The 24,388-nt window shown below is 39.3% G+C and overlaps 1 protein-coding gene across 1 annotated transcript in view; it reads right to left on the reverse strand.

Moving 5' to 3' along the window:
* LOC131490303 (uncharacterized) overlaps nt 1-24,388 on the reverse strand; it is a 46,120-nt gene that overhangs the window by 17,700 nt on the left and 4,032 nt on the right. Inside the window, exons 4-5 of the mRNA XM_058692549.1 lie at nt 11,645-11,725; nt 9,365-9,457 (exon numbers count right to left, since the gene is read on the reverse strand). Of these exons, the coding sequence (XP_058548532.1) occupies nt 9,365-9,457; nt 11,645-11,725 (174 nt within the window). The remainder of the gene's footprint in view (nt 1-9,364; nt 9,458-11,644; nt 11,726-24,388) is intronic.

Genomic DNA, 24,388 nt, shown 5'->3' on the forward strand with positions numbered 1-24,388 from the left:
TTAAATCTAGTGTGCATGTGCATTTATACACACACACGTGTGTGTTTGCTGGATGTGGGTGGGCGGGGGACAGGAGGGAGATACATGAAGCAAGAATGGCAAAATATTGACAATTGTTGAGGCTGGATGATGGGTCTATGGGGACTCATTGTACTACTGTCTATTTTTATATTTGTTTAAAATTCTATAATGAAAAGATTTTTTAAAGGCATAATTAAAAAAAGAATTAAACTGGGGCACCTGGGTGGCTCAGGCGGTTGCACATCCGACTTTGGCTCAGGTCATGATCTCACAGCTTGTGGGTTCGAGCCCTGCATCGGACTCTGTGCTGACAGCTCAGAGCCTGGAGCCTGCTTCTGCTTCTGTGCCTCCCTCTCTCTCTGCCCCTAACCCACTCGCATTCTGTCTCTCTCTCAAAAATAAACATTTTTAAAAAGTTAAAAAAAAAAAATTAAACTAACAAAGGTGGGGCGCCTGGGTGGCTCAGTCGGTTAAGCATCCAACTTTGGCTCAGGTCATGATCTCATGGTTGGTCGGGCTCTGTGCTGACAGCTCAGAGCCTGGAGCCTGCTTCAGATTCTATGTCTCCCCCTCTCTCTCTCTCTGCCCCTCCCCTGCTCATGCTCTGTCTCTTTCTCTCTCAAAATAAGTAAACATTTAAAAAATTAAAAAAAAATAAACTTACAAAGGCATTCACAATGTTCTCCACTCTGCACAGATGCCTAGCTTTGCCTCTGTGACCTGGCACACAGACATGTCTTTGTGATGCTCATAATCAACATACCCACACCACACAGACGAAGTCCTATGGTGCATCTCAGAATGGTTTTGCTTGTTTAATTAACATTTTGCAAAGGCCATAATTCCCATTGTCTTCTGCCAGTCCCACATAGCCCTGCTTTGGGAGAATTTCAACCTTGACTTCACAGTCATCAAACTTTCATTTTTATCAACTAAATCAGCCAGCAAGAGACAGAGGTAGGGACTATGTCAAATGATGAAGCTCTTTTGGGTAAACATTAAACTGAGAAATCTGGGTTCGGCAGAAAACCTACTGAACACTGCCCTTGCTGCATTTTCTGAAAACCTAAGATATAACAGCCAAATCGTTTTGAATCATCTGAAACTTTCAAACGGCAACAGTGCTATCATTGTCCCTCCACCTTGCTACATGGGAAGCAATGTGTGGAATATACAGATGAATCAGACATGGGGTCTCACTCAAGGACTTTTACTAGGTAGGGGAAACACATAAGACAAAGAAATAAATAAATAAACTTAATACAAAGTAGGAAGCACATTAAAGGTCCACTTTGCCTTTTCCTCTTGTCTTTAAGCTCTATAAGCTTACAGACCATATGGGGCTTGCTCAGCTATGGTGGCCAGCCATATTAGGTGCTCATTTAAAAATGTCTGTTGAAGGCACATGAAAAGATGTTCAACGTCGCTCCTTATCCGGGAAATACAAATCAAAACCACACTCAGATATCACCTCATGCCAGTCAGAGTGGCCAAAATGAACAAATCAGGAGACTATAGATGCTGGAGAGGATGTGGAGAAACAGGAACCCTCTTGCACTGTTGGTGGGAATGCAAATTGGTGCAGCCGCTCTGGAAAGCAGTGTGGAGGTTCCTCAGAAAATTAAAAATAGACCTATCCTATGACCCAGCAATAGCACTGCTAGGAATTTATCCAAGGGATACAGGACTACTGATGCATAGGGGCACTTGTACCCCAATGTTTATAGCAGCACTCTCAACAATAGCCAAATGATGGAAAGAGCCTAAATGTCCATCAACTGATGAATAGATAAAGAAATTGTGGTTTATATACACAATGGAATACTACGTGGCAATGAGAAAGAACGAAATATGGCCTTTTGTAGCAACGTGGATGGAACTGGAGAATGTGATGCTAAGTGAAATAAGCCATACAGAGAAAGACAGAAACCATATGGTTTCACTGTTATGTGGATCCTGAGAAACTTAACAGAAACCCATGGGGGAGGGGAAGGAAAAAAAAAAAAAAAAGAGGTTAGAGTGGGAGAGAGCCAAAGCATAAGAGACTGTTAAAAACTGAGAACAAACTGAGGGTTGATGGGGGGTGGGAGGGAGGGGAGGGTGGGGGATGGGTATTGAGGAGGGCACCTTTTGGGATGAGCACTGGGTGTTGTATGGAAACCAATTTGACAATAAATTTCATATATTAATAAAAAAATAATAAAAATAAAAAGAATGAGAAAAAAATGTCTGTTGAATTCATGTCAGTATAAATGAATGAGTCACACTGAGTTCTGAGAGGGAGACAGAACTGTATTAAAGGATAAGAAAAAGGCTTCATGGTGGACATATCACTTGAGCTTGAATTTTGGATGCATTGAGATTAGGGCAATGGTGGGGAATTTTTAAGGGAGAGATTAGCAAATAAAAGTTATTATTCTCTCCTCATTTACCCTTTCATATTTGTTAGCACACTATTTTACTACTAGAAAATAGAAAACAATAAGTATCTTTTATACAACTAGTCAACTTCTTGACTTATATGGAAAATGAATATATTTGAATTCATTCACCATTAGAATACAGTGTTTTGAGGAATTACTGGCATCTTTTATAATGTACCAAATTTGCTGCCATCTTTAAGAAAATGTGCAATGCCATTAACTGAGGAAATTATTTTTGAAAGAGAAAGCAAAATGCAGTACCTCTTCTGTCATCAGAAGTTTCTCATGTTGAATTAAAAGGCAGAAAGAGTTTACACCACCATGTTCCTCAGTCACAATGTCTACCATGCCTGGAAGGCTGGGAGCTTCTGACAGATCAACAGACCTAGATGAGAACACACAAAGCAGGTCCTCAGAGAAGCCCCCTAGCATGAAGTCCATGGAGAACATGTTTAATTGGAGAATAAGATATTCGAGTGGTAAGATACATCTAGGGGCTGCTCCAATAGTTCTCTACTAGACAACTGGGAAAAAAATTCCTGGGATAATGAAGCTATTACTTGAACTTGAGTGAAGTTGACCCTTGAGCAATGAAGGAGTTAGGAGAACTGACCCCCTACACCACTGAAAATTTGCATATAACTTTCGACTCTTCTAAAATTTAACTACTAAGGGCCTACTGTTGACCAGAAGCCTGACTGATAACATCAACAGTGGATTAACACATATTTGTATGTAATATGTATTATATACTATATTTTTACAATAAAGTAAGATAAAGAAAAGAAAACGTTTTTATAGTCCTGGTACAAAAAAAATCCGCATGTAAGTGGACCTGCTCAGTTCAAACCTGTGTGGTTCAAGGGTCAACTGTATATGGAAGGACAAATTGTAGTAAATCCTACATTTTGATCTAAGTTCCCCTCTAATCTGCATTGGATATCGCCAACAAACAGCCAATCCTCTTTGTACCATTACTTACCACTAATATGACTTAGACGAAAAGGCAATCATTAATGCCTATTAGGAATTTTAGCACTTACACAATCTTAGCATGAGCTCTTAAACTTGTTACAAAAATCAAGAAAAGTTCCTGGTCCACTGTAGGCATGTCATCACAGTAAATGGCTTAACCTGTGGCATGCTTAATACCACACAGATGCATGATGCGATGCTCAACTGGGTCTTGAGGAAGCTGCTTTGAGTCTACACTCTGTTTAATCAATAACCAACATATCATTTTATTTTTTTTTTTTAAATGTTTATTTATTTTTGAGATACAGCACGAGCAGGGAGGGGCAGAGAGGGAGGGAGAGAGAAAATCCCAAGCAGCCTCCATGCTTGTCAGCACAGACCCTGACACAGGGCTCAAACCCACAAACTGTGAGATCATGACCTGAGCCAAAATCAAGAGCTGGACACTTAACTGACTGGGCCACCCAGGTGCCCCCCCCCCAACATATCATTTTTATAATCACTTTTATAATTTATAATATGATGCACATCTCCCATAAGAGAGCAGCTATATAATTAACACCAAAACCAGAACACTTTTGAAACTGAAAAGAGTCACTCTTAATAATAACACCAGGACAATAAGCCCATTTCAAAAATACAGCAGGCAAACTGGCATGTATAGTCATGATGCTGTTTTTTGCCCACGTTTTCTGAATACAGAACACAAATATCTCTAATGCAAATTCCATTTATGTAAGTGAATATAAAGACTTCTTCCCGAAAATGTAAAATTATATCCTTTTAATGCTCATTACTTCTTTAAATTTTATTATCAAAATTATTTTACTGTTCTATCTAAGCAATGAAATATATAATATTTTTCAGAAGAGCATGATGGTATCATGACTATGTTTTATAAAATACTGAGGGCATGCTGTCAACAAAAGGGCCCTTCTTTTCCTATGCCAAGTAAGGAAGTGAAGAAATAATTGGTAAAACTCATAACTTGGACAGTCCTGATAAAGAATGAAAACAAGGATCCTCTCTCTCTGCTGTTCCCCCGCTTATGCTCGGTTTCTCTCTTTCTCTCTCTCCCTCTCTCTCTCTCTCTCTCTTTCTCTCTCTCTCTCTCTCTCTTTCAGAAATAAACAAAAATTAAAAGGAAATGAGGCACCTGGGTGGCTCAGTCAGTTAAAATCCGACTTTGGCTCAGGTCATGATCTCGTAGTCTGTGGGTTCGAGTCCCACGTTGGACTCTGTGCTGACAGCTCAGAGCCTGGAGCCTGCTTCAGATTCTGTGTGTTCCTCTCTCTCTACCTCTTCCCCACTCGTGCTTGGTCGGTCTCTCTCTCTCAAAAATAAATAAACATTAAAAAAAAAAGAATGAAGACAAAGGGACCTGCATTTTGATAAATGATTTACTAATATTACTCTTTCTTAGAGACCTATGGAATAAACTGTCTTGCTATACTGGTTCTATAAATACCTTAAATATGCATCATTAACCAAAGTGGCGATTAAGAAACATAATATTTCCCCCAGTATTTCAAATATGAGAGAGTTGTTAGCTTTCCCAGTTGGTTGGTTATTGGGAGAAGAACTGGATGTATGAAAAAGGAGGGGTTTATAAAGGAAAGAACAGAGGCCAAGCTCAGAGAACAGTATGAAGGCTATGGCTGCTAAGGGGACCGGTGACAGCAGTGTGGGCAGTGGAAATTCCAGGAAAATTGTCACTCAAGAAGCAATGAGGAAACTCACATAAAGATAACTGAGAAACACACTTCTCCCATAGCCTCTGATGCTCACGGGACTACAGAAGAGTGGTCTTGGATCACTGTCAATCTATTTGAGGGACTCAAAAAATAAACCTTTGGCTTGAGATAGATCAGAGGCTGTCCAGGCAGGGGCAGGCCTGGAACATCAAGAGAGAAATGGAAAGTGGCAAGTATAATTTGAAAACATGTTCAGCATTTTTACTGGTTATTTGTAAAAAATTAAAACCTACTGTCTTTATAATATAACTGATAAAAAGTAAAATATCAGCCAAATGTTGACTGACAATTATATGCAGAAAGTAGAGAGATTCCTAAAATTAACTTGGCACAAGATACATGTGTGGGATGCTATGAACTTATTCTTATTTCATACAAAATTTACTGTTCTACATTCTTAACACCATACACAAAAATAAATTCAAAATGAATGAAGACCTAAATGTAAGACAGGAAGCCATCAAAATCCTAGAGGAAAAAGCAGGCAAAAACCTCTTTGACCTTGGCCACAGCAACTCTTACTCAACATGTCTCTGGAGACAAGGGAAACAAAAGCAAAAATGAACTATTGGGACCTCATCAAAATAAAAAGTTCCTGCATAGCGAAGGAAACAATCAGCAAAACTAAAAGGCAACTGATGGAATGGGAGAAGATATTTGCAAATGACATATCAGATGAAGGGGTTAGTATTCAAAATCTATAAAGAACTTATCAAACTCAACACCCAAAAAACAAATAATCAAGTGAAGAAAAGACATGAATAGACCCTTTTCCAAAGAAGACATCCAGATGGCTAACAGACACATGAAAAAATGTTCAACACCACTCATCATCAGGGCAATACAAATCAAAACCACAATAAGATACCACCTCATACCAGTCAGAATGCCTAACATGAACAACTCAGGCAACAACAGATGTTGGCGAGGATGCGGAGAAAGGGGAACCCTTTTGCGCTGCTGGTGGGAATGCAAACTGGTGCAGCCACTCTGGAAAACATATGGAGGCTCCTCAAAAAATTAAAAATTGAACTACCCTACGACCCAGCAATTGCACTACTAAGTATTTATCCAAAGGATACAGTATGCTGTTTCAAAGGGACATATGCACCCCAATGTTTATAGCAATGCTATTGACAATAGCCAAAAAATGTCCATCGACAGATGTATGGATAAAGAAGATGTGGTACATATAGAGTAGAGTATTACTTGGTAATCAAAAAGAATGAAATCTTGTGATTTAAAACAACGTGGATGGAACTAGAGTATGTTATGCTATGCAAAATCAGTCAGAGAAAGACAAATATCATATGAGTTCACTCATATGTGGAATTTAAGACATAAAACAGATGAACATAAAGTAAGGGAAGCAAAAATAATATAAAAACGGGGAGGGGGACAAAACATAAGAGACTCTTAAATATAGAGAACAAACTGAGGGTTGCTGGAGGGATTGTGGGAGGGGGGATGGACTAAATGGGCAAGGGGCATTACTGTTGGCATGAGCACTGGGTGTTATATTTAGGGAATGAATCACTGGATTCTACTCCTGAAATCATTATTATACTATATGCTAATTAACTTGGATGTAAATTTTTTAAAAATTTTAATTTACTGTTCTATAAAATATACATTTACTGATACGCATTTTTTATTCTAGTGTCCATAATTGTTTCATTTAAATGTAAACTTCAATTTTGTAGTTACTATAATACAATGCATGAAAAAGGAATATTGGCTAATTTGGGGGGAGGTTGCGTTCATCCTGAATTTATAAACTAGAAAGCAGAAGATTATGAAGAAAAATAATTTAGAACTTGGTCTTGACACCATTAAATAAAGACTGACGTCAGGCCATAAATGTAGGGAAAGAGGGAAGCTGAGAGGAACTGGGGGGGTGGTTCAGGCATGAACAGGGATCTGACGCAGCCCCAACACACACCAGCCCCACTGACACAGCTCATCACTCTGTCCTTAGGAACAAGTGCTCCCAGCAGGCCTTTTGTCTTTCTCCTTTGAGGAGCTGAGAAGGTGATCAAGAGAAAAAAAAAATGTATGGGGACTCCATCAAATATGGTTTTTCATGTTCCATGTGGTAGGGATTAACTCCTTCTGTAAAATACTCCCAAAGTACTATGCTGTGATTCTGTGCTGGGCTTTCAACTTGAGTGAAAATCACCCACGCTTTTTTATTACGTTATGTTATGTTATTTTTTTATTTTAAGTAGGCTTCACACCTAGTGTGGAGCCCAGTGTGGGACTTGATCATGACTGTGGGATCAAGACATGAGTTGAGATCAAGAGTCAGATGCTTAACTAACCTAGTCACACAGGTGCTCCAACCCACATCTTAAAAAAAAAAAAAATCCTATGAGATGCCCGCCGGAGAACACTTGCTGGGATGAGCACTGGGTGTTGTATGTAAGTGATGAATCACAGGAATCTACTCCCGAAGCCAAGACTACACTGTAACATGACAATAAATTATTTTTTTAAATCCTATGAGATTTTTTCCATCCTGAAGAGCAAAATTCCAGGTACTTTATAAGCTTCAACATTAAGGAAAGACATTTTTACATATCTGTAAAGGTTCTGAGAGTTTTCTATGACATAATAGTTTTTATTCTCAATAATGAAATACTTCATAGTATTCAAAAAAAGCCTTCTGAAACCCTGCTGTGTGAGGCCTGAGGAAAGAGTGAAGAAAAAATCCCACAAAATATATTTTTCTCCTATTCTATAACAAATACACAATTGATTATATTAGCTGAAGATACAACCCTTTTTTTGCTTGGCGGTCAGTCAGTTGGGATGAATCTACTGGTGAAAGAGGCTGTACTTGACTCCTTGCTTCTGCTTGTTAATGTGGCTGAAGGTACCATGGGGGAAAGGATTTGTCTCTTTAAATTGGTGATCTCCCAAAGCTGTGTCGAAATGCTTTCAAAGCAAATGAACTGATTTGGGGGAAAAAATGCTTGTTATGAGTGCTGAAGTTGCTCTAGCAATGTAGATATGTGTGATAGTGTATGAAAAAACACAGGAAAACAAGAAGAAAACACATCTGTGTGGAAGATAAACTGCTTCCCAAACTCGGCCTTGCAATCTATAATAACAAGCTCCCTTTTATGATTAGCAGCTGTGTAAAGATTATCGCTTTTCTTTGGGTGATCTGGATGCTCATTAATTTGTTGTTGCTCCTTTCTGAGGTTTATTGCATTGTCAAAGCAATGTTAGGGTATTTATAAGCCAAAGGTTGCAACTGCCATATTTTGCAGAACACCAGGAAAGATAGCAGCTTTTTTAAACTTTCAATATCATCACTTTCAATGGAGTTTGGTGTCCTTGAATTTTTGAACATATTGAACCTAAAAATCTCAAGATATATATACCAACTGCAATGTTCGTTATGACATACTGTAAGCTTTTACAACTAAACCCAACAGATTCAATGAACTGATGCTTTAAAAAGCCTTGTCATGTTCTTGACTTAATAAAACTTTGTCGATAATAAAAGTTTCTCGATAATAATTTCAAGGAAAAACACATCAAATCTTATCCAGTTTACTAACAGGCTGGCTTTATGATGTTGTGGTAGAAAATTCCATTTGAAAGTCATGAGGAATTCTGTTCTAATAGTTAGCTTTCATTAGGAGAGCTTGAATAACTCTTAGAACTTACTTTGATTCAACTCTAAATGACACCTGGAAAATGAGACTGGGGGAGCAAACATTTCTGTTTATCAAAAAAAAGAGCAAATCAATAGCTCTTTTAGAAAACTGTTACTGCATTTTCACCAGCTTCCAAGGGCTGGGTTTTCTGCTCCTCTATAAATGAAATCAAAACAGCCCCATGGCCTTGACATGGAATGTGACTCTGGTTGTGTCTAGCTTCCACAATGCCAAGGGCAGAGAGCATGTGGCAAGCTAGCCAGCTCATTCATGTCCGTGGTACAAGGACACAGAGCAAAACACAAAAAGAAATTTTTAAAAAACTGCCATTGCTAGTTTTATTTTTAGTTCTGATTCTTCATTGAGTTTGAAATTTTAATTAACTTATTAAAGAAAGATTAAGTTCACCAAAAGGGAAGCTTGAGCTTCTAAAGCTTGAGAATCACTGAGAGGTAAGTGGAGTGTCCAGGTAAAGGAGCCACTGGCTTTTGAATTAAAAAAAAAAAAAAAAAAAGCCACTAACCTCATAGTTTAGTGTGCTGCAGGGATGTCTAGAATGAAGATCTTCTATAGCACTCTCATACTTGTCTCCAAGGCTACGACACTGAACAGGGCCCTGAAAAGTAGAACCATTGTAGATATTTAAAATAGGCCAGAGGGTCTTAGAAGGGCCAGAGTGGAGGCAACAACCCTGTGCCTAAAAGCCATAGAATAGAAGGAGACAACCCAAATTAAAAACACATAGGCTAGCTGGGCATCCCCCAGGCTGACTGTTAATGGCTTGTGAGCTTGGAGAAGAATTGTAAGTAGAGCACAGAGCTGTAGAAGATTTTAACACCACTCAGTTATTTTGTTTCTGTCTGTTGTTTGACTAGGTGGTGTGCCGAAAGCTCATAACGAGGTGAACATATTTTCTCTCAGTAGAGCATTTCTTCCACTTGTTGAGGGTCACCTTCATGTAGTTGACTTTGTTCTCTGGATTCAGCTTCATTTCTCTCACCTATAACATGATGATGGCAGCCACTCCACAAGATTATCGTGAAACAGGTCATCACAGGAAAAGGGCTCAGTGGGTTGGAGGAACGTGGGGAAGACTGCCTTGTAGTTGTCTTAGTGATTGTAGGTAATCACCCAGGCATTCTTTTTCTTTTTTTTTTATTTTTAAAAATTTTTTTTTCAACGTTTTTTATTTATTTTTGGGACAGAGAGAGACAGAGCACGAACGGGGGAGGGGCAGAGAGAGAGGGAGACACAGAATCGGAAACAGGCTCCAGGCTCCGAGCCATCAGCCCAGAGCCTGACGCGGGGCTCGAACTCACGGACCGCGAGATCGTGACCTAGCTGAAGTAGGACGCTTAACCGACTGCGCCACCCAGGCGCCCCCAGGCATTCTTTTTCTTGATTTCCCTTGTGACAAACAGTTACAAGATTATTGGCTAGAGAGCATACAACTAAAAGGATTTCTCTGAATAAATTTTCTATACCTGAAGGGCACCTGAAGCATACTGGCCTCATTAATCCCATGCTACAACCAGCTGACCACACTAGACTAGAAGCCAAGTATATTCTTCATGTGATATAGAAATTAGTATGATCACTTTAATAAGAGTCACAAAATTTTCTTAATATTGCTTCTGAAGAGTAATTTTCTCTCAATATTGCTTATGAGGGTGTTTTCTCATAATAGATGGAGTCAACAAAGAACCAGAGGGGTTATATCCAGCTTCTGAGAATAGAAGATTAACATCATGTATGACATACTGTCACCAGGCAGTCAAAAGAGGAAAAAATAAAGCCAAGTGTAGACTCCTCCAATTAACAGCAAACTAATACAATTTCTTGGGTGAATCAAGTGACATCACTTAAAGCTTCTACTTTGTAGTCTTATGCCTTCCATTCAGCTTCCTCTAGTCAATATTCCTAGATTAAAAAAATACACTTTGTTGCCTTTAATTTTACATTAAAAATTTTAAATTATAAAAAAATAACCATTAGGTGTAATGTTTAAAGTGTTATATAAAGACCCAAGTGATCCATTTCTCTCAGTTCTAATAAGTGTTCCTCCCAGGGTCCCAGGATGCTTCCTCCTGTGGGCTTGTGGAGGGTATGCAGCCTTCTGCATTTTCCTTCCTCCCCATTGGCCAGGTGGTGCAACACAGAGTTTCACGCTCATTTGCAATGGTGTGCTTTGGCTCTCACTTTTTCCTGGTTTGAATATTCTCTCCCTCTTCTTCAATGTTTAGAAATATTTTAACATGTGGGGCACCTGGGTGGCTCAGTTGGTTGAGTGTCCAACTCTTGTTTTCAGCTTGGGTTATGATCCCAGGGTTGTGTGAATGAGCCCTGCATCAGGCTCCATGTGGAGCCTGGTTGGGATTCTCTCTCTCTCTCTCTCTCTCTCTCTCTCTCTCCTTCTGCCCCTTTCCCCTGCTCATGCTCTCTCTCTAAAATAAAAAAAAAGAAATATTTTAATATGCTTAATTTTGTCAAATAATTCTATGGAAGACTAAACTTCAACAAAGCTGGAAGTAGAAAACATGTCTATATTTATAAATGTTGTGATGTCATTTCATGACATTTTCTTAACATACTATCTGTTGCTTTTTATAGTCAACTGTCCCCTCCTGATGGCTCCACCCTCATTCACACATCTCTGCCTTAGTCTCATACTCAGACTTTGGGCTAACAATGACAGATGGATATTACCTACTTGTCAATCAGCTTTTGATAAGACCCATAAGCAAATACCCTTCCTAAACATCTCACAAGGAATTGCTCTAAAACAAGCTCAACTTTGCCTTACCATTAGCTCTGGAGGAAATATTGGTTCTTGAGTTGAATCCAACGGCAGAGACTCATCTTCTGAGAAGAGTTTTGGACTTATCTTTAAAAAGAGAAAATAAAAGGAATTATTGTCATCCGGCAACTCTAACTACTTTAAATCATTTGTGGAATGAGGTCAGAAGAAAGACACACAGTAGACAGACAAAAAGCCAGCTGGCCAGCCATAATCTCTGGGTTCTAAGTCAAGGGCTCTAACACAGACCTAGTCACCAGCAACATAGTGCAGATGCCAATGGGCCTCCAAAGCTCAACTTCCTGCACGTTCTCTTTGCAGTTTGGGAAAGCAGAGGAGGCAGCAGCACCAGACACCAGCCGAGCATAAGAATGTTTCCCTAAATTGCCATTGTCTGTTCTTCCATTTCCCTAACATCTTCACTTTGCTTCTAGCCCTTGAAAAAAGACTTGAATAGCCTTTTTTAAAATTAAGAGACATTGGAGAACCTGGGTGGGTCAGTTGGTTAAGCATCTGACTCTTGATCTCAGCTCAGGTCATCTCATAATTCGTGAGATAGAGTCCCGAGTTGGGCTCTGTGCTGACAGCATGGAGCCTGCCTGGGATTCTCTCACTCCTTCTCTCTCTGCCCCTCCCCCACTTGCATGCACACACACTCTCTCTAAAAATAAATAAACTAAAATAACAACAACAACAACAACCAGAAATTAAAAAAAAAAAACAAAACATCTAAGAGACATTAAGGGGTCAATGTGTTTTCTCTCCTATAGATAGCTATACTTGAACCACAGCAATATCTGGAATGAAGAATAAAGTTATTAGGATAGTTTTTTTTTTTTTTTATTAGAGGTGGAGAATGGAGAGGATACATGTTGGAATACCTCAAATGAGTTAATTTGGGCAGCCATTAATTCTTCCTAAAAAGAAGAATTTTTAGTGTCTGCTCATGTCCTGAGAAAACCTTATAAAAAATTTACATTTTACTAACCTTATTTACTTCCTGAAATTCTGGTAATTCACTTATTCATTCGACTAACAGTAAACCCCATTTTCTTTACTTTGAAAAAGCCAGAAGTCCAGTGGGTGAAAAAACAAATAATCAAGAATTTATTACTGATCTTACTATTTTTCAGCTTTATTGAAGTATAACTGAAAAATAAAATTATATATTTAAGGTGTACAATGTGATTGTTTTACATAGGTATGTTTTGTTAAATGAGTACCACAATCAGGTTAATTAACACATCCATCATCTCACATAGTTACCATGCTTCTGTGTGTGTGTTGTGAGAACACTTGAGGTCTAGTCTTTTAGCAAATTTCAACTACACAACTCAGTAATGCTAACTATAGTCACCATGCTGTAAATTAGATCCTCAGAGCTTATTCATCTTATAACTGAAGGTCTGTACCCTTTAACCAGCATTTCCCATTCTACCAGCCTCCAACCCCTGGTAATCATCATTATGTTCTCTGTTTCTAGGAGTGCAATTTTTTTTCTTTTGTACATTCTACATATAAGTAGGATCATACAATATTTGTCTTTATCTGGCTAAGCAAAATGCCTTCTAGATTCAAGTGTGTTGTTGCAAATGGCAGGATTTCCTACTTTGTCATGGCTGAATAGTATTCCTGTGTGTGTGTGTGTTTGTCTGTGTGTGTGTGTTTACATTCATCTGTTGATGGACACTTAGATTATTTCCATATCCTGTCTATAGTGAATAATGCTGCAATGAATATGAGAGTTAGGATATCTCTTCAAGGGACTAATTTCATCACCTTCAGATATATACCCAGAAGTAGGATTGTTGGATCCTATGGTGGCTCTATGTTTAATTTTTTGAGGAAATTACAGTTTTCCACAGTGGCTACACCAATTTATATTCCCATGAACAGTGTACAAGGGTACCCTTTTCTTCATATCCTTGCCAACACTTTTGACTTTTTGATAACAGCTATCCTAACAGGTGTGAGGTATCTCACTGTGGTTTTGATTTCCATTTCCCTGATGACTAGTGATGTTGGGTACCTTTTCAAGTACCTGTTGACTATCTGTCGGTTTTATAAAAATATGTCTATTCAGACCCTTTGCCCATTAGTTAATCAAATTACTGGAGTTTTATTTATTTTTGCTATTGAGGTGCATGAATTCCTGATATAATTGTGTATTAACTCCCTATTAGATGCATGGTTTGCAAATATTTTCTCCCATTCTGTAGTTTGACTTTTCACTTTGTTGACTGTGTCCTTCACTGTGAAGAAGCTTAGTTTGAAGTAATACCACCTGTTTATTCTTCCTTTTGTTGCCTGTGCTTTTTGTTTCATACCCAAAAAAATCATTGCCAAGACCAATGTCAAGGAGTTTTCTCCCTTTTATTCTGGCTTTATGGATTCAAGTTTTACGTTAAAGTCTTTAATACATTTTGAGTTCATTTTTGTGAGTGGTGTAAAGGTAAAATTTCATTCAGGTTTCCCTAAAGCATTTATCGAAGACACTATCCTTTCTCCATTGTGTGCTCTTGGCACTCCGTCAAATATTAGTTGACCATATATGCATGAGTTATATCTGGGCTTTCAATTCTGTTCCGTTGGTCTGTGGGTCTGTTTTCATGCCACTGTCATATTGTTTTGATTGCTATAGCTTTGTAAATACTTTGAAATCAGGAAGTGTGACACCTCCAGCTTTGTTTTTTCTCAAAATTGCATTGCCTATTCAGGGTCTTTTTTTGGTTTTGTGCAAATTTTAAGATTTTTTTTCTATTTCTGTGAAAATTGCCAATGGAATTTTGTTAGGGATTGCATTGAATTTGTAGATTGCTCTGGTAGTACGAACATTTTAACAACACTAATTCTTCCAATCCATGAATGTGGGATAACTTTCCATTTATTTCTGCCTTCCTCAATTTTTCAACAATATCTTTTTTTCCCCCCAGTGTTTAGATCTTCGCTTCTTTGGTTAAATTTATTCCTTAGTATTTTATTGTTTTCAATGCTATTATAAATGGATTGTTTCTTAATCTCTCTTTTTTTTTTTTTTCAACGTTTTAAATTTATTTTTGGGACAGAGAGAGACAGAGCATGAACGGGGGAGGGGCAGAGAGAGAGGGAGACACAGAATCGGAAACAGGCTCCAGGCTCCGAGCCATCAGCCCAGAGCCTGACGCGGGGCTCGAACTCACGGACCGCGAGATCGTGACCTGGCTGAAGTCGGACGCTTAACCGACTGCGCCACCCAGGCGCCCCTTAATCTCTCTTTCTGATAGCTTGTTATTATATAGCAACACAACTGATTTTTGTACATTGATTTTGGGGAGAGAGGAGAGACAGAAAGGGGAGAGGGAGGAGATGAGAGAGAGGAGGGGGGGAGAGAGGAGAAAGAATAAATATTTGAAGAGATGATGGCTTGAGAAATTTCCAAAGCTGATAGAAGACATCAAGCCACAGATCCAAGAAACTTGACAAACATGAAGAAGGATAGATATCAAACATAAAGAGATGTTAAATGTAATGGAAAACCAATGTAGGAAAAAGTATGGTGATCTGATTTATACTTGAAAGTGATCTCTCTGACTGATGTATGGGATTTACCAAGTGGTGGGGGTGGGGGGAGGGTCAAGGGTGGGAGCAAGGATATCAGTTAGTAGGCTGTAATAGTAATATAAAAGTGTGATGATGGCATTATCCTTCACTGCCAGTTCACCCTTTCCTTTCCTCCCCAGACACCACAGGGAATCAGACAGCCTTTCAACTTTCAACAGGGGATTCTTTGACCATATGTTATCCTCACTGATGGTACATTTTTTTCTAACCGATTCATATTCCTGGGAACATGTCTATCTTGTCCATCATTGTACCCCCAGTGCCTAGCACAGTTCTTGTCACACAGCAGGTGCTCAATACATATTATCAAGTGAAGGAATAAAACAAAGTTTAAGACTCTAAAAATACAACCATATCTGGACTTTGCTGCAAGGTACCTTATCTTCTTGATAAAGGGGTTATAGCATGATACCATCACTGTGCAGGTGCCACAGCCTCCCACTCTACAGCCATACTTAGTTCCTGTGAGTAGACCTGGAAAAAGCATAGTTAAAGATAGTATGTTTCCCAAAATGCTCTTTCCAGAATAGCTCTGACCTTAGAGGACATCACCATTCAAAGACTTTTGAATATAGAGTTAAGTTCAAATGAGGTCTTAGCTGCTATTATTTAGAATCTTACAGATTCTTGATTGCCACCCATGCTAGGCCCCACCTCCATGGGGTCTGGAACTCTTTTGTTCTGGACCTCATCCTATGTCTTCATCTGGCTATTGATGCATATCCTTTAATACCTTTATTATTTGTAATAAACCAGTAATCTAGTGAGCAAACTGGTTACTCAAGTGCTGTGGGCCACTCTATCAAATCTTATATAATCATACAGATATCTAGTCTTTCAAAACAACTGGACATCAGATTGCCAAAAACAAGGCCAAACTAAAAAAGAGTCTGTACATATAAAGGCCTGAAAATTTGAAAGTATGAGTACATTGCACATTTGCTTTCACCCTTATCTGCATCTTTGATGACATACAAAGTAAAATGCCCAACTGTAAATACTTCTTGGAATATTTGTGTGTTATTATCCATGTTGACTGTATTTCTCTGCTTCTCAGTGGCAGAAACTGCTATTTGTTCCCTCCTATCTGTTCTCTCATTCTTTTTTTTTTTTTTTTTTTGGTAAAAGAAACCCCAATTTTTAGCCCCACACATGGTTGCCCAAAATGAAAAATATATTTTCCCAGGCTTTTCTGTAGCTGGGTGGGGTTAATGACAATGTTGGCCAATGGGATATAAGCATAGTGCTATGTATGGCTTTCAGGATAGAAATGTCCTCAAAAGTAGGGGGGTGCCCCCTTCTTCATCCCTTACTTCATTTTCTGGAATTCAGATATAATGGCTACACTTCTATTAGTCATCTCTGCCCATGAGGAGAAAGCTGCATGCTGGGGAGGGTGAGGCAGCAACACACAAGGAGCTTGGCTGCCTAATAGGGTTGAGACACTGCTTTACTAGCTCTGATCCACTTACCTTTGGGATTCTGTTATACAAGCATGACAGCCATGAGAATGTGTTTCACAGACCTCCTTCAACATGGAGGGTAACTGACCAAGAGACTGCTGCACTTTGATTTCTATCACCTAGGTTTCCATTGAGGCCATGACTCTCATGGGTTGCTCCCCACTAGTGGTTTTGGAGAGACATGGGAGTCCCTGTCAACCACCCCCAATGGCTTTGATGAATGTGCTTTAGACTGCACAGCAGCCTTAGACCCTCCCAGTCAGCCTCCTTGCCCTCTCCTCTTCACAGGCGGCACTTGCATTACAGTCTGTCTCCCTGAGCTTCTCTAGCTCCCTCATTATTTTTCATTCAGGTATTTCTCCTAATAAAATCCTTGTACATTTAATCCCATTTCTGGCGTCTGCTTCCAAGAGAACTGAAACTAACACAATGAGAAAGGAATAAACTTCTATCTTCTATCTTATTTACTGCTATTTGAGATTTTCTGTCACCCACAAGTGAACAAAATCTTAAATATTACACATTAGTACCACAGATAACCAGGAAATCAGTGTTCATTGTTTTTACGTCCAAAGATCTAGAATGATTTCTAGAAGATAGTTACTGATGCCTTTTGAGTTTTGTACTCTTTGGGAAATTTCACTCTCTCTAGGGGGAATGAAAATGTACAAATATCCATTGTCACATAATTCTGCATATAGTTTACTGGGGTCTACAGACATCTGGAAGCCCACTGGACTTCATGGATAGCAGGCTAAGAATCCATTCCTTACATGACTTTTATTTAGTAAGTTTTTCTAAGGTAACATTTTTGGGGTTTAATTTCTCCATGGCTCTTTTACTTTCATTTTAAGAGATTTATGTGCTCTTTTTTCCTAATGGGCATGATGATTAGTTCTTGAAGACAGAATGTCAATATTGTGACTCTTAATTCTAAAGGATGCTAAGTTAAGACCTTTTAAGATTTGCTTTAATTCCCATTGCTAGTTCCTCCATTTGATATAATGTGTTTAGTGCCAAAACAGAAATTAGAAAGAATTTGGTTCTTCTGACAGCCACAATTGTGCATTGCCTACAAAACTAAAATGTAGGACTTTCTTAAAGAAGAACGTAAAACCATACTAGTAGGAAATATGACTCTGTGTGGTTCTAAGAAGATATTTGAAATATCACCTGATGAGGATATCAGCACTATACACACACATGCACACACTCAAAGCAAAGAAAAGGATGTGATTCCTCCTCAGATATGGTAACAGCATTGTTTCAGGATCAGTGTTTTTTTTTTTTTCTATCACTTGTACCAGAAGGAAAATAAGAGTTTTGTACATAAAGCTGAGAGAGCTAGTATGATATTCACATTGGCCAGCTCATGCTAATTTAATGGAAATGCACATTAATCCTTCTACTCATATTTTCAATTTGATTTAATGCTTATGGAACACCTGTGATATACAAATCATCTCGTATAAGCATGGAGCCTAAATCTGGAACCCACCACCACTTCACCACTGTCCTTGGTCCTGACTTATCACTGTTTTCTAAGGCAGTAGTTGTTTCTGCCAACAGGAACTCTAGTGACTCCTGTCCAGCTTCTCCTGGAAAGTCTGAGGCAGGTCAGGGAAAAGATATTAGTAGAACGGAATAGGGAAAAAAGAGGTAGGGGGTGGCTTCTGGAATAGAATAGCCTCTGAGATCTTATATAATTATTAAAAAAAAGCTTGTTTACCGTGTTCAAAGATTTATCGTTTTCAGAAAGAGAACATGATCAACCATGACCCCAAATCAAAGAAAACAAGAGAAAATATGTATGCCAACTAATACAAAGATGTGCAAACAAGGACACACTTAAGAAGCAAGTTTGTGTGGGTAGCCTAGCAGCACAGCAAGAGAACAGCAGCACCCAAGGGATGGCATGATTGAAATGTCATAACTGATTGTTTCCCAAAGTGTTCATGTTTTCTCTTTTTTGATTAAAACTTTGGATTTCTTTTAGATTCACAGAACAAAGAGCATCATGATTTCCCTCACATCTCGGAAGTAGAGATCATCTTTCACCATGCTACCATTTGGGAAAGTAGGTGAGGAGGGGACATATGCTTATTCTAATGAATGCCTCCTTACCTTCAATTCTAAGTGGCTATATGCCAGGGAAAGTGAAGCATATGCCAAATACCAAGGTCATATCTGTGCCCCAAAGGAATGTGCAATATAACAAGAGGTGTGATTGTCTGTGTGTTGGCTTGGGTACACATACCCATACTGTAATACAAAGAAAAATGAAGCACCCCCTCCAGGTATCCCCAACTTAATAAGCCCTCAAATGAAACTTTTTATTTCCCAAACTTATTCTTTCCCTTCTTTTCACTAACTTGTTTAATAGCCTCAACACCTGCTAAGTCATTCAAGCTTAAAAACCTGAGCTATTTTCAACTTTTTATTTTTCAATCTACCACAATCAATGTCACCAGGTCCTGTCACTCACACTTCCAAACTGATTCTCTAAACTCCCTTCACTTCTACTGTCACTCCTCAGAATCAACACTTATTAAGTCTTACCTGAACAATTATCAGAGCTGCCTAACATGTCTCCTGCTTCCATCCTTGACATCCACAATGCCACCCTTTCTATCACTAAAATCCAAGTCTGATAATCATCTATTATCTGCTTTAATTCAAGTCTGATCATCATCTGTATCTGCTTTAATTCAACACTGGCTCGTGGCCACCAAACTACCATGCTGAGGATTTCTGAATCACTCAGGCTGCCTATTAAAATGAAATCCTTATGGAATCAGAATTTCCGGGAGAAAGTACAAGAAAATGTGCTTCATAAATAAGCACACTGAATGGGTCTTAGGGAAATTTATAATCAGAGTTCCTGGAATACAAGAAGAAATCCAAACTCCTTGGCATAGCCTACAAAACTTTTTGATAAACTGCCCATCTTCTCCTGCCATTCAACCCATGTATCTTGAACTCCGGTCACATGCAAGAATTGGCTACACCATCAGGACTTTCACCTTACACTACATTTGCATACAGGACTCCTGAAAGTCCTGTCTTCTTTACTTGGCAGAATTTTGCATGTCATTCAAAGCCCTGATCAAATGTTCTCTACTGTGGGGGTGCTGCCATCGCATATACCTTTCCATTCTCTGCTCCAAGTAACCAGCTTCCTCTGTGCTATCACGGCCAATGTCCACATATTTGTAATAGAACTTTGTACCCCATGTGACATTGTGACTTATAATTAGGAATACGTATTGTCTTCACCCACTGTTCCTGGCACATAACTCCTAAAATCCCAGGAATTTCCTAGGTCTTGACCAAGATTAGGGTGTCCTTGTTAATACTGTAACCTTGGGGATGAACTTAATGGGGGCTGGTTGCCAGATACACCAACCATGTGATCAAAAGGGTTGGAACTTTCAGTCCTGTACCCTAACTCCCAGAAAGGGGAGAGGGGCTGCAAGTTAAATCAATTTCCAATGGCCAATGATTTAATTAGTCATGCCTGTATAATGAAGCCTCCCTAAAAGCCCAAAAGGACTGGGCTTAGAGAGCTTCCAGGAAGCCTCCAGGTTGGTGAACCAGAACACATCCATATGTCACCTGTGCCAGGCCATACCACCATGGGGTCAGAAACTCCTTTGTTTTGGACCTCTTCCTATGTCTTCATCTGGCTGTTGATTCATATCCTTTAATACCTTTGTAATAAACCAGTAATCTAGTAAACTGGTTACCTGAGTTCTATGAGCCACTCTAGCAAATTGATCAAACCCAAGGAGGGGGCTATGGAAATCTGATTTACATCCAGTCAGTCAGATGTATAGGTAACAATCTGGACTTGTGATTAGCATTGGAGGTGCAGGGAGGTGCATTCTTGTGGGGCTAAGCCCTTAATGGAACCTGATGCTATCTCTGGGTGGACAGTGTAAGAACTGAGTCAAATTATAAGCTCAGGGAGTTTATATTACATTCCCTGAGTCAAGGAATTACTTGGTGGTGTGGGGGAAAACTACCCACACATTGGAACTGAGTGACAGAAATGTACCCTGCATCATAATCATTTGTGAACACATAAGCCTCTCTTGACCCTAAGAGACACCACTTTCTGTTAATCTTCTTTGTGTCAAACACTGGGCTAGGTGTTGGGGATATATCATAGGGATGTAATAAATGTTAATTAACTTTAATAAATGATCACGATGTATACAATTTGCTATGAGAACGCTCAGGAAAGAGGAAGGATTTCTCACAGTCTTGAGGCATCTGAACAGAAGAAAGAGAAACAGAGAAGTGCCAAAAATGGTGGTAGAAACTGTTGTGTATTCCAGCATGCATTTTCCTTTCTTCCTTCCTGCTGCGTAGAAAAGGGATGAAATGGCTAGAACTCCAGTAGCTACCTTAGACCATAGGCAACATATTAATGGCAGCAGAGGAAAAAGAGAGAAGACGCTTGGGTCTCAGATGACATCATGAAGCTTCTGGACCAGCCCCAAGACATCCCTTTATGTAAAGTAAAAATGACATGTATCTTGTTTGAACCACTGTTAGTTTTGAGTTTGTGCCATTTTCAACTAATCCTAAATAATACATATGATGATAAATTTTACAGAAGCCAAATTTTAATGGAGAAACAGGATCTGGGTGGCTTAGTAGACTAGGCTTGAGGGATATTTGTAGATTTTTGGAAGGAATCAATGGAAGAATCAGGCCTTGCTTGTTTGGGTACATGTTCTAAGAGATGTCTCAAGAAATTGGAGTCTGGTTCAAAGTGCCATTGGCTTGAAATGTGTTTATTTTTCTTGATTTGGTGGATGATCTATTTGGAGGAGGGAAATAGGAGCAGAGACGTGGCATGGAAGGTCTTGGAGTGAAACAGTGAGGTCAGGACCAAGCCGGTGGCTAGGGGGTGGAGAGGGAACAAGCAACAGAGTTACTCTCACTGACTCTGGTTTGGGGAGATAATACCAGTTCTTGGATCAGGGTTATTCTGTGTTCCCAGCTTAGTACCGCCTTGAGCATTGCAAGGGCAGAGTCTGCCCTTCTGTAGCTCCAGCAACCCTTTGTGAGATTTAAAGTTCATATTGCAAAGACTGAGAAATTACGTTCCTCTGTGCAGGGCCAGTGACTAGTGCCTGAGGGGTCTTGGCCACATCCAAGACAGAGGCAGAAAGAAGAAAGAAGAAAGAGAAAGATGAGGAGGGGCGAGAAAGTAGTGAAGGAATGGAAACTAAGAAAGGGAAAGAGAGGTACAAGGAGAGGGAAGAAAGAGATGTATGCCGTGGGACACAGTTGAGAAGAACAATAACCCCCAGCAACCTCCTTACAACAGAGAAGGAGGCCAAAGGGACAGGTAGCACAGACACTTTTGCCTGAGCTTCTGGTGGTTTTAAAATTCATTGCAATTGTTGGTTCTCCCTGCCTAAGTCACCTTCACCCCTTCACTTTTCTCTGAATCATTACAGCAACCCAAGAAAGTTTCTCTCTCAGCTCTGCAGACCAAGAACCCAAAGAAAGACTAGCTAATGGACAGCTCTTTCCAGATTCCCATATGAATATCAAGATTCAACATTATGTTGAGCAAGTAATGCTCAATGACTACTTTTCAGCCCCCTTGGCATTTCCAGGCAGGTCTGGCTCTGCATGTGAAGCAGGTTATTTTCTGGTGTGGATATTAACAATCGTTTTTACATATTGGGCGTTTACTGTGTGCCAATCACCTTGTTAATCACTCTCCATGGAATTTAATCTTCACCTCAATTCCATGGGAGAAGTTACTATTATTAGCCCCATTTTGCAGAGGGGAAAGCTGAAGCTCAGGGATATCAAGCAACTCACCTGAGGTCACAGAGCTACCAAGCAGCAGAGCAGAGAGTACAGGACTCAACCATGACTTGCTCCAAAAGCCCACACTTTTGATCTCTATGTCTCACTGCCTCACAGAATAACATGCTTCAGTTCCTAACCTGTGTTAGAGAATTGTGTCTGGGGTATAATTTATTCATGGTTTCTTCCTCCCTCAAACTCTATGTTAAGGGGGTCACCTGTTCTGGGGGCCCCTGAGTAAGATTTAAGAAATCTCTCTGCCACTAGATGTCTGACCAATATGCACTGGTCTTCCCTCTGGATGGCCTTAGACCCTGCCTGTTGACGTCTTTTGATGACCTGAGGGGGTCTTGCAAAAAGCACAGATTGGAGGCCAATCACATTATCTAGAGTCTCCTAACTGGCTTCCATACAATTCTATACATTACTCAATGTTCACCAAGGTAAGTGTGGTCACTATCTGTCACTATATAACATTATTAAAATGTTATTGACTATATTGCCTATGCTGTGCTTATTCATCCCTGTAACTTACTTATTTTTTTAACTAGAAGTCTGTACTTAATCCCTTTCACCTATTTTGCCCATCCCTTCAACCCCTTCCTCTTTGGCAACCACCAGTTTCTCCTCTATATTTACAATTCCATTTGTTTGCTTTTTTAAAAAATGCCACATGGCATTTGTCTTTCTCTGACTTATTTCAAAATAACCAAAGCAATCTTGAGAAAAAAGAACAAAGCTGGATGCATAATAATCCAAGATTTCAAGATATACCACAAAGGTATAGCAATCAAAACAGGAAGGTACTGGCACTAAACAGACACATAAATCAACAGAACAGGATAGAGAGCCCAGAAATAAACTCATGCTTATATGGTCAATGAAACTAGGAGAAAGTGGACAGGAATATACAATGGGAAAAAGTCTCTTCAACAAATGGTGTTGGGAAAACTGGACAGCTACATGCAAAAGAATGAAACTGGACCACTTTCTTATAACATACACAAAAATAAACTCAAAATGGATTAAAGACCTAAATGCAAAACCTGAAACTATAAAACTCCTAGAAGAAAACATAGGCTGTGATTTTTTGGACATCTGTCTCAGCAGCATTATTCTAGAATGTCCTTAGGTAAGGAAAACAAAAGCAAAAACACACTATTGAGACTATAACATAATAAAAAAAGCTTTTGCACAGCAAAGGAAACCATCAGCAAAACAAAAAGGCAGCTGAGTAAATGAGAGAAGACATCTGCAAATGATACATCTGATAAGGGGTTGATATCCAAAATACATAAAGAAGTTAATACAACTCAACATCAAAAGAACCCAAAAAATTCAACTAAAAAAAGGGGGCAGGTGGGGTGCATGGGTGGCTCAGTTGGTTCAGTATCGGACTCTTGATTTCAGCTCAAGTCATGATCCCAGGATTGTGGGATCAAGCCCCACATCACACTCCATGCTGAGTGTGGAGCCTGCTTAAGATTCTCTCTCTCCCCCTCTGCCCCTCTCCCCCACCCTCTCTTTCTCTCTCAAAAAATAAAAATAAAGAAAGATAGGCACAGGACCTCAGAGGCAAGTTTTTAATCCCAGAGGTCATGTTTGACTTTAAGACTCCTCTTCCTCGGTGGTTTCTCTCACTTTTCTCAACAGCTTCTCATCCTCTGAACCAGAAACTTTCTTCTATCTACGTGGCAATCAGGCTTGCCTGCCAGGACTGACACACATACACTTAACAGAATTTGGAAGGGAGGAGAAAGAAAGGGAAAGAATGGCATAATTTCTTTTAAAAGGGTATCTGCAAAAATTGAATCGACATCTTTAGAGTGTACTTTCCAAATGATCACAGAAG

Source organism: Neofelis nebulosa, chromosome 2, assembly GCF_028018385.1.
Source record: "Neofelis nebulosa isolate mNeoNeb1 chromosome 2, mNeoNeb1.pri, whole genome shotgun sequence".
NCBI classification, from domain to species: Eukaryota; Metazoa; Chordata; class Mammalia; order Carnivora; family Felidae; genus Neofelis; species Neofelis nebulosa.